General features: G+C 38.6%; 1 protein-coding gene and 1 non-coding gene across 5 annotated transcripts in view; one reads left to right on the forward strand and one right to left on the reverse strand.

Annotated features, from left to right (window-relative positions):
- prkg1b (protein kinase cGMP-dependent 1b) overlaps positions 1 to 9,053 on the forward strand; it is a 65,266-nt gene extending 56,213 nt beyond the window's left edge. For 2 of the 4 annotated variants that reach the window (XM_088069831.1, XM_088069829.1), the window contains exons 11-18: positions 1,550 to 1,689; positions 2,035 to 2,124; positions 2,939 to 3,080; positions 3,628 to 3,791; positions 3,875 to 3,997; positions 4,098 to 4,160; positions 4,245 to 4,311; positions 4,695 to 9,053. In XM_088069831.1, coding sequence (XP_087925957.1) covers positions 1,550 to 1,689; positions 2,035 to 2,124; positions 2,939 to 3,080; positions 3,628 to 3,791; positions 3,875 to 3,997; positions 4,098 to 4,160; positions 4,245 to 4,311; positions 4,695 to 4,793 — 888 coding nt within the window. In that variant the 3' untranslated portion in view covers positions 4,794 to 9,053. The remainder of the gene's footprint in view (positions 1 to 1,549; positions 1,690 to 2,034; positions 2,125 to 2,938; positions 3,081 to 3,627; positions 3,792 to 3,874; positions 3,998 to 4,097; positions 4,161 to 4,244; positions 4,312 to 4,694) is intronic. The other 2 variants (XM_088069830.1, XM_088069832.1) reach the window with 2 other exon arrangements.
- Positions 9,054 to 10,281: 1,228 nt separating this feature from the next.
- Positions 10,282 to 10,389, reverse strand: LOC121959396 (U6 spliceosomal RNA). Its single transcript, XR_006106906.1, has one exon. It is a non-coding gene; the product is annotated as a U6 spliceosomal RNA (small nuclear RNA).
- Between the last annotated feature and the right edge of the window lie 980 nt (positions 10,390 to 11,369).

Genomic DNA, 11,369 nt, shown 5'->3' on the forward strand with positions numbered 1-11,369 from the left:
TGCTGCTGACAGTCTGGGATATGTCAGTGTGTGAGTGTAGCTGCTGACAGTCTGGGATATGTCAGTGATCAGCAGCTACATTGACTGTGACAGGTCACCTAGTGGAAATAGCATGTATTTCCTCCATATGCCAAATATGGTCAAAATGACCTCATCAGGTGGAAAATAGTCAAAATGACAAATTCAGAGTCAAAAGCCCAGAATGACACCCAGAAATAATACAAGTCCTGTTTTTCTGCTCTGATGGCTGTGGGATCAAAAATGTCAGTTTGAATGGGTTTCAATGGAGCATTTTTGGACCTGAACAGTCTGAATGTAACTATTTAGTTTCCACAGTGTATTTTAGACTTATTGTAGGAGCTGAGCTGGAAATTCACTGATTACACTCAAATACGAATGAAAAGCGTGTAAAGTGTACCAGCAGTCCCTAAGGGTTAATGTGAGTGACTGGATTTGTTTACGAGTTGCATTAATCTGTGCAGTGAACATGAGAAGCGTGATGGATGGAAAAAGCAGAGGAGGGAGGGATGCAGCTGGGGGGTCGTGTTTCTCTGCTTCGGGAGGCGGGTCTGAGGGTACTGAAGGTCGGAGGGGAAGCCCTGCAGGGTTTGCCCAAAACAGGAAGGAATCCCCGCTCAGGGTTTCCCATCATGCCTCTGGAGATATGTTTAGTCGATACGTCAGAGTGTAACTCTGCCTCGAAGGAAAACTGTGACCTCCGACCCCCCAGACTGCCGGTCTGACCCCCTCATACATAACTCCTGTAGTCCAGGCAGATGTTTTCCGTCGATCGCAGGTTGAGAGCAGCAGATTAAACCAGATTTAGAGGAGCTGAAGGTGGACGCTGTGACTTTTGGACGGAGCAGTTTGCGTCTGTTTACGGTCTTTATGCTGTGAGGAGCTCAGCTAACCAGCTGCTGACTGTGGCGTCACATTTACCGTAAAGACGTGAGGGCCGTCCAGAAATAGAGGATCATGTCACGTTCTATAAAAACCACTGTGTGTGTGTGTGTGTGTGTGTTGGATCTTCCTATAGGTGACATTGGCAGCCGTCCACAGCGCCAAATTGCACACTCTCTCCACCTCCTACCAAAATAAAAAGGCTAAAGCCATCCAGGGCACAGTGCAAAAAACACGAGGAAGAAAAACGTTCGCACCTTTTCTCTCATACGGCCTCGTGCAAGAAAACATTTCCGAACAAATTTCCTCTTATTTTTGCTCGTACCACAATTAGTTCTTATTTTGTTACCCATTGATTTCTGGGACTCGCTGTTGTTTTTGGTTTTTTTTTGTTTTTTTAACAGAAAATTAAGATAAAGTTTCAGAGAATGTTGCTGCAGGAGGCCCAGTGTTCATCATTTATTATTACAGTATTTTTTAACTGAATTGTTTGTTTTTGTTGGTTTCTCACGTCCTTATCAGTAATAAATGCTGTCAGTATAAAAAGATAAAGGCTCGAGTCTCAGTCAGAAGTGTTTTATATTTATTGACATGAATTATTCTGTATATATGATTTGTAAAGGTAAAACTGAAAAACTCTTTTTTTCAGGTGCAGTTAAAGAACGAGGAGGCGAAGACGTTCGCCATGAAGATCCTAAAGAAACGTCACATCGTGGACACGAGACAACAGGAACACATCCGCTCAGAGAAACACATCATGACCGAGGCGCACTCCGACTTCATCGTCAGGTCAGAGCGACAATCTGCACCGCCGCAAATATCCCAACTCACTGATCCTCAGCAGCTTTGCTTTTTAAAAAATGAACATGTTGTTTGGTTCTTGACCTGCAAAATAAAATATCTAAACAATATCTTTGTTTTTCGGAGCATACTTTGGTCACCAATGAAAATAAATAAAAGCGTCTGCATCATTTATGGTGTGGTTCCTGGCTTTCAAAATAAAAGCTTCCCTAAAAAAAACCTTCATGAAAAAATAAAAATAAATAAATAAATGCATATATATTTCCATCTTTGTAAGTATGTTTGTGTCATGTTCTTACAAATTGTGATGAAGCTCTTGTTGTTTGTGTTCAGGTTGTATCGGACGTTCAAAGACAGTAAATATCTGTACATGCTGATGGAGGCCTGTCTGGGAGGAGAGCTGTGGACGATACTGAGAGACAGGTACACATTTCACAATGTTTATCAGTAATCAAAAACACATTTAATCTGTTTTTATTGGTCATGTCTACTTTATCATTCATCCTAAACCTGGATTTCATCATGAAAATCCACCGTTTTAAGGTTGCATTTAGTGCTCCAGGAAGCAACAACAAAAAAATCACTTTAAAAAAAACAAAAACATTTTGAACCTGAAAACCTGGGAAAATTGGCTTGATTTCTTTGAAAAACATGGGTAAAAAGGAATGAAAAATTAAAGAGAAAGTGACTCAAAATTAGCAAGAAATTAATAAAAAGTACAAGAAAATCACCTGAAAATTAGCACAAAAACGGTGGAAAATAAATAAAAATTAGAAAACAAAAACAAGTAAATTACCTGCAAAAAAAATCTTAAAATTACAATAAATCTGTAAGATAATTTTAAATATAAAATTATGTTTTCTGGAAACTTTCCATGTCTTTTTTCTCTTTAATCATTTCCTACATCTATTAATTTATTTCCTTTTGTGGGGCACTTACTGCCATGTTTCATCCCATGTTTTTGAAAGAATTCAAACCAATTTGCGTTTGGTTCAAAGGTTTAAATACTTGTGGAAAGTGTCTGAATGCAGCACAAAGTGATGTCAATCAAGTTACATAAGTTAATAGCAGCCTGAAAAGCAGTAGGCAGCAGTTTTTGGAGAAAATGCTGTAAAAAAAGCTAATTCTGTAGATAACTGAGCAGGACATCCAGGTAAAAAAAAACAAAACTGAAAGGGACCAAAATTTCCAGCAAAGAGGCAGAAACACCCAAGAAGGTTAACTTTGTATTTTTCAGGGGTTCATTTGAAGACTCGACCACCAGGTTCTACACGGCCTGCGTGGTCGAAGCCTTCGCCTACCTGCACGCCAAAGGCATCATATACAGAGACCTGAAACCTGAAAACCTCATCCTGGACAGTCGGGGATACGCAAAGCTGGTAATTTTTTTATTCCCTCACAAAATACATATTCAGTGTGCACGAAACATAACATCTAGTAGGAATCAGTGGGAACCTTAGCAGTGTAGCTTCATTTTTCTGGGTGATATACAAACTTCCCACAGTGGGTCCTTAAGGCCAAATCCTGTTTCTTATTTTACCCCCAACACATCGTTAAAAACAGTTACCAGGGTTTGTGGTTGAAATTTTCCTGTATAAAATGGGACAATCCTTTTCAAAATGTCTCATGCCAACATCATTTTTGATTTTAGTTTTAACGAAACCCAATGTCTCAAAAATGTCGTAATTTTAATGTCCACACAAACTGAAATTCAAACTTTAGACATCTAAAATATCATCGACCCTACAGTCACCCAAAAAGTCACCAGTGATGTTAGTTCATCTGTTCCTCCGTTTATTATCAAGAATATTATTACAAAAATAATATTTTTCAAGCTTCAGTTTCACATGTTTAAAAGGAGAGTAATAAAATTAAAAATAACACTTCATGTGGAAAGACGACTTCATAAGTTTTGTCTTTTTGTAGGTGGACTTTGGTTTTGCCAAGAAGATCGGTTTCTGTAAGAAGACGTGGACGTTCTGCGGGACTCCTGAGTACGTTGCTCCAGAGATCATCCTCAACAAGGGTCACGACGTCTCAGCAGACTACTGGTCTCTGGGCATCCTGATGTACGAGCTGCTGACCGGCAGGTGAGGACACAAACAGAAGACAGACTGTAGAGTTCAATAGCGTCAAACTACTAGTGTCCCACAAAGTCTGCGTTTGTCTCCAGTCCCCCGTTTTCAGGTCCAGATCCAATGAAAACTTACAACATCATCCTGAGAGGCATCGACATGATCGAGTTCCCAAAGAAGATCACCAAGAACGCCGCCAACCTCATCAAGAAGCTCTGCAGGTAGGAGGCGCTGTGTGCCTGAGCAGCTCGGATTTACTGTAGAGTCAAATTTAATTGTTAAAATCTCCAAGATTAATCTTTAAACCGTTTGTGTCAACAGAGATAATCCCTCAGAGAGACTTGGAAACCTGAAAAACGGAGTCAAAGACATTCAGAAGCACAAGTGAGTGAGTTTGGGAGGAACACCTGATTGGCTGTTTGACACGTCGAAATACAAGATAAAACTAATCTGCGTCTCTGTGTTCAGGTGGTTTGAAGGCTTTAACTGGGAGGGTCTGAGGAAAGGAACTCTGACTCCACCCATCACACCTGATGTGAGTTGAAATCAAATTTTGGCGAACTTACGCTGGACCTCTGACCAATCAGTGTTTGTAAATGTACTGAGACATAAAAAGACAACAACAAGGTGGTATGGATGAAACTGTCTGGTAAAACAATTCAAAGTGAAAGCCATAACTGATCAAAGACAGAGGTTATAATCTCAACCCAATATATGTTATGATGGGACCCTCAACGACAATAACAGACCATGAGATGTATTTGGAAGTTATGAAAGCCAATAAACGGACTGTAGATTTTTGACTTTTTCATTTTTTGTTGGGCTGTTCTCATCTAAACATTGCCTTAGTAAAAGACAAACAAAAGAACAGCTGGTGTGACCCACTCCAGGTGTTTGACAGTGTGTTTTTCTGTCCAGGTTTCCTCTCCGACTGACACCGGTAACTTCGACAGTTTCCCTGAAGACACAGATGAGCCACCACCGGATGACAATTCTGGATGGGATTACGACTTTTAGTCCAGCTCACACCCAAACCCAAAGGCCTGACACGTTGCGAATGATGGTGAGGTCCAAATCTCGGCTTCTCATTAGGCTGCAGAAAGGCGAACTTCTTGTGCCATTCGAAGTATGTTGTTCCTTGGGGCGCCTTACTACAACTTTGCTTGTGTTGTTCTTTAAGCATTGCCGGACCTTGTGGGAGTGAAACCTCCGATGTTTTGTTGCCACGTTATGTCCCAAAGTGATTTGTGTGTACGTAAGGCAGCTGATGGAAAGGTCTCCAGGCTTCTCACTGATAAAGTCTGTTCCGTCTAACATGAGGAACTCAAGCTGCCAGAAGACCTACGAGCTGGAAGATGAGGTGGATCAAGAATGAGGCAAACCATCTGTGCACATCTACAGTCTGCCCCCATTTCCAGGACCAGGACGACTTGTTGATCAAGTCTTTCAAAGTAGTAAATAGGTTCTAGAGGTCTCCAGTTGGCACATACCTGGTCAAAAGGTATGTTCTTGACTTTTACGACCTGAGAAAGTAATCTTGAACTCTGGAACATAATCACAACATACACAAAAAATGTGCCCACGGGGCAGAAAAGCAAAGGCTATGAGTATTACTTTAAACCCAGAACAGCCCTGATTCCTTGTTCGACTACAGCTGAGCTTTGGGTGTGATCATCCATCAGCAGTCACACACTGTTGGTCTTGCTTTAGGTCATCTGCATTGCTGCAAGACAATTCTTTACAAAATCTTTAAGAGCAGGAATCGGTCCTAAAAATCTTAACTCGTATGTGGTCCGTCTTCTTGGCAAAAGAGTGCAAACATGTTCTTAACTTTCGCAATCTGGACATGTCATCAGATTTTAAAGAGCTCGTCAGAACATAATCGCTTCATTAACACAAATGTGCCAACGATGCATGAAAGATATTTTTGCAATGCCCAGGAGTGACGTCAAGAAATATGAACCTGGAACAACACGATTCCTTGTTTGTCTGCTGCTGAACTTTGGGTATCTTCACCCATCAGCACACGGTCACATGGTACGAGCCTTGCTGTATCTCCAGTATACTGCTGCAACACTTGGAGATAACCTGGACTGAAATTAGTGATCGCCACCAGAAACCTGCTACTGAAACCCATCAGTGAAGCCACAAAAGATGAAAGCTGGCAAATCTCACAGAGGCCAAACGAAGTTTTATCACAAAGTGCTTCCCAGAAAAAAAAAGACAAGGCTGGATCATCAAACCAGCAATGTGGGCATGGTTCATATCCTTCAACAAATTTGTGCTCAACCAAATGGACATACAGCACACCTGGGGCAAGGGATTGTACCAGTGTAGAGATACTGGTTGGTTTCTGGGACTCTTGGCAAAAATGTTTCTGGTGGGAGCTAAAATGGTTGAAAACAAGTGAGAGCAAGCTCGCATCAGACAGGTGACGGCTTCGAATTGTCCCTTCAGGTACCTTTTAATGGCATCAAGATACCATTGCAGCCAATCGAAAGCCTTTGCTCCTGTCAAGTGTCCTTGATCACTGGCTGACATTTGACCATTGACCCCTTAGACGGAGATCATACTTCTACCACTGCCTGTCCTGTGATGTCTGCTGTTCAGGTTTTGTGATCTGGATGCGGTTCTGGAAGTCCTTAGGGGCTTTTCTAACCCTTTGAATCTAGATTTAGCCCTGGCTTTGAAGAAACATCCCTGGGTGAGTTTTCGCTCCAAGGGACGAACACAAACAGCAAGAGGAAAGACGTAAGACTGAACAGGCAAACTCGAGGTCACCATGATGCCTTCACTTCTCATTTCATTTTCGGTAAATCCAAAGACTGAAAGACGAAATGTTTTGGGTGTAGCAGCTGTGGTCCTCCTCTGTGGTTGACGGGGAGGGCATACGAACATTTCTACTTTTAAACTTTCCTTTCTATCATTCTTTATGGTGTACATCTTTGGATCGCAGCATGAGAACCGATATTTTGTACATATTTCCACTTCTACGTATTTTTGCACGCACCCACAAACTCGAACACATGCACGACTATGTTGAATTTCTTATTGGCTGTTTGTCCCGAGGTGTTTCAAAGTTTTAAAAGTTTTAGAATTTGTCCTATTTCGTGTCTAAGGCTCATGATATACTTGCTTTTAAAAAACCTGTTTCCAGACCTCAGAATTGCCACCCAAACTGGCCTGGTGCTCTGCTCATTGTCAGTTTTTTCCTGCTGTAGACAGGATTTAGAATAAAGATGCCACGTTCCTGTGCCAGAGTGAGAAAAGTAGCCACATCATATGATCTATAGGAGCGAAAAAGTGCCTCCCTTGCAGTTTTGCCAAATACGGCATTTACGAATCGCCTGAAATACCATCTCATGCAAGCGTAAAACCTTTGAGATAAACAGGAGTTTTTTCAAAATTGACATGTTTCCATTAGGTGAATTTTGTATTGGAGTTTGAATTTGTGCAGTTTGAGGGTTAATGGAAACCCACCTACAGATGGAGTTTGATGATTTGCAGATAAAAAAGTAAGGGCCTGATTGGACAGAGTGTGTTTTAGCAACCTGAGGCAGCTTTTTGTGTTGGTTTTCAATGAGACTGAAGTGTTTTGCTCACTGCTTTTGCGTTGCTGAACGTCTCATGTTTTTTGGCTTTATGCACCTCGAGTTTTTGTAGGGCAGCCCCGAATGCCTCGAGCTGAAACAACTTCAACATAAAGCTGAACTTGCGTCCCTCTGCTGGTTCAATTTTTATGCATATATAATATCTTCCTGTAGATCTTTAGATTTCACTCATAAACATCAAATAAACATCTGTAGACTTACTGTTAAAGACACAATGCAGGATACACGAACTGGGTTAAAAGCAAGTATATCTACGCTCAAAAACCGACTGAACATGACAGAAAACCTAAAGGTAATCATTATTTTCAGTTGCTCGCAGTAACTCCACACAGAGATGTTGAGTGGACGTGCAGTCTTTGAGGTTTGTATTTCTGCCACAAACAAAGAATTTAACCAGAAAATCTTTGATCTGTTTGTTTGGATTTGTATTCATATGTGGCCTTTTGTGAAAGCAGCTGATAGATGTCATTCTTTGGTACGAAGCCTTTGTATTTAGCAGTCTGACTCTGTCGTGATATTATTATCGTAAACTGAGCAGCGATGTGACTTCTGTGAGCTCTGCATGAAAATATCGGAAATGTTCACTTTTTAACCACCAGAGGGCAGAATACAGTCAGACACGCCGGCAAACCAGCCCGACTCTAAAGGAATAGTTCGACATTTTATTCTGTTTCTTTTAGAGAGTGAGTGATGTTTAGATGGGATTAGCATAAATACTGAAAGCAGGTGGAAATATTTATTTTATTTATTTTTTTGTTGGGGAGCCAGTGAAGGATGTATCTTTGTTTCTAGCTTGTTTCTACAATCTGATTCTTTGTAAACGCTCTAAAGTTATAAAAACATACCGACCAACACCCTTAAAGCTCACTGATTAACACGTGATAGCCTTTATCATCGGTTTAATGTTATGAGAAATTAGGGCAATGTTAAAGAACAAAAAATTATAGATTTTAAGAATAAAGTCAAAATATTATAAAAATAAAGTCCTAATTTCAAGTCTTTTTTTCAAGAAAAAAGTAAATTTATAAGAATAAAAGTGTTAATATTATGAGATTAAACTGGTACATTTTTGGGAAAAAATAAATGCAATTTTATTTTCATAATATCATAACTTTATTAAAAAAAATCTCAGAATTTTCTCCTTTTTTATTTGCTTCTAATTTCATTAATATAATTTAAATAAATATCTCAGTTAGGTCCAAGAAAAATACTGCAGTTATATTAACATCATCACCACATACTGAAAAATCAGACTGCCGGGTTGATTTTAATGTCAAGTTGAATGTACGGAGACCACAATCAGAACAGAAGTTATTTTAAAAATGTATTTGGACCAGAAGTAGAAATATTAATGTTCGTATCCATTCTTAGTGATATTTTGTGGTTATGAGATTGTGTGATAAAGCTGATTTATTTGTATATACTGGGAATATAGTATTTTATGATGTGTCAGCTGTTTGTAGATTATGGTTATAATTGTTGTTGTTATTATTGTTACAGTGGCTGCTATGGTAGCTGAAGAAATGTTCTGACTCTCTTGCTCCGTCTCTCAGTTCAAAAAAGCTTTATGGGCATGACTGTTAAAAACAAAATCATTTTTGCCAAAGCAGTTTGATCTGTTTGAAAAATAAAAGCTGTTAACAAAAAAAGCAGACTTTGCGTTTCATATTGTTGGAGGTACTGTGCTGTACAACAGTGATTAACCCTTTGAAACCTGAGCAAACCGGCTGTATTTATTTATGTATTTATTTTCAAAAACATGGGAAGAAGGAAATGAGCAAAAGAAGAGAAAAAAGAGCCCAAAAATATTGTGAATAATTTTGCAAAACATACAGCTATGATTATCATAATTCTAGTTTTTATTTACCCAATATGCTCAGGGTTCAAAGGCTTCAACATGCGTGAAAGGCGTGCAAAAGCAGCATAAAAAAAGTTATGTCAGTGTACAGTGGGTTTCAAAGAGGCAGCTGTAGTTGATCAGGAGTCAAATTTAACTGCCTTGGAAACTGCTGTATAGTCAGTTCATAGTTGTTCATAGTGGGTTTGCTTGTGTTAGTTTAGTTTTTATTATTAGAATTATTTTAGTCTGAGTTTATTTTGTATGAGTTATTTTTTTAATAGTGCCTTCTAATGCATCTTATGGTTGTTTTAATAAATTTTACCAGATTGACAAAGACTAAAACTAAAGAAATTTACTATATATATATAAAATTATCGTATAGTTTGTTTTCTTTTTTCTAAGGTCCAGTTTTCATTTTTATTTCAGTTTAGTAAAAACTTTTTTCAAACTTCTTCTGTAGTTTTTTTTTTTTAGTTTGGTTTTAATTAACTATAATGAATTCTTGAACTTGGACTCAAAGATGAACAGATTAATATTTGTGTTCAAAGGTCAAGGTCAACATGATCTTGTGGTTGTTTCATTTTTGTACTAAATGCAAATCTCAGGAACACCTCAAGGGCCTTTCCTCAAATTTAGCACAAACTTCCACCTGGACTTACGAATGAACTGATTAGAATTCAGTGGTCAAAAGTCAAGATCACCATGACCTTGCATTCATCTCATTCTTGTAATAGCGATATCTCAAGAATGCATTGAGGGAGTTTCTTCAAATTTGGCAAAAACGTCCGCTTTGACTCAACGACAACCTCATTAAATTTTGGTGGTCACAGGTCAAGGAGGAGGAGGCACACAGCTGTAACCTCAGTTTATGGACGATCAACACTTCTCTGTCTCTAATGCTGCAGCTGCAGTACCACTCTCTGCCTGAACTGTTACTGATGAACCATTGGGGCGCTGTTTTAACAAATATTTTTAATAAATCTGAAATATCAGTCATATCATGACATAATATCAAATATCACTATATTTATAAATCATAAAAATATATTTTTATGAAAAGTGAGAACGCTTCACGATTTTGCGTGTCATCCTTGCACCAGGGGCCATGCTAATCTTCTCTGTATCGTTCCCAGTTTAGTACATGTGTTACTTGCTGTAACACATTTTTTTCATGCTCTTTTTTCCTATTTGGAGGCTTTCAGTCTACACTTTGTCTAAGCCATGGGTTAAGTGATGTAAACATTTTTAAAAGACAGAGCAAAACAACAGACTGCAGCCTGACCACTGATGAATACGTGTCGTGTTTATATGGCTGGATTCAGAGACCTCACTCCCTGCTCTGTTTCTGACCAAGGTCCTGGTTTTGGTCCAAAGCTGAGGATTGTGGGACTTCTATGCAAAGCAGCTGCTATGTCAGGAGCTGTAAGGAAAGGAGACAAATGAGGACGAGGAGGAGGAGGAGGAAGAGGAGGAGGAGGAGGAGGTGCATTTCAGTCCTGCACTCACACTGCTTAAATTGCACTTTGGTGTTAACCTGCTCACAACCAGTTTATATTTCTTTCTGCACATTTGGTCTTTGCACCTTACTGATAAGCTGTGTGGTCTATATTTTGTTTTATTTGCACTCTATACTATATTTGCGCACTTTTGATATATTTGCAACTAATGCACAACAATTTAGCAATAACAATAACATTTTTTCTCAACTAAGGGAAAATATAGAACACATTAAAATGGATTTTTATAAAAATGAATAACAAAATTAGAAAGGATAAATTAATTTAAAAAACTAAATAAATGTACTAAACCCGATGTACAGCAATAAAAAAAAAAACCCTTATCAAATTTACTTTTAACTTATTTGGGGGATGAGTACAAATAAAAACACACAAAAAAGAAAAAAGACAAAATACAATAACACAAGAATTAGTAAAGTTAAAGATTACATTCATTATTTATTTATTAGAACAATAATATATTTAACAGAATAAAAGATAGCTTTTTATCGTTTTCATTTTTATTTTTTTAGTACATTGTTTAACAGGAGTGAATGTGCTTCTTTTAAGTGAAATATTGCGCTCTGAACGTCACTCAGACGTTTTGCTGAAATGAAAACAGGAAGTGAAAGCAAACTTCCTTTTG

This window comes from Plectropomus leopardus, chromosome 19 (genome assembly GCF_026936395.1).
Source record: "Plectropomus leopardus strain MGB_pleo_1.0 chromosome 19, ASM2693639v1, whole genome shotgun sequence".
NCBI classification, from domain to species: domain Eukaryota; kingdom Metazoa; phylum Chordata; class Actinopteri; order Perciformes; family Serranidae; genus Plectropomus; species Plectropomus leopardus.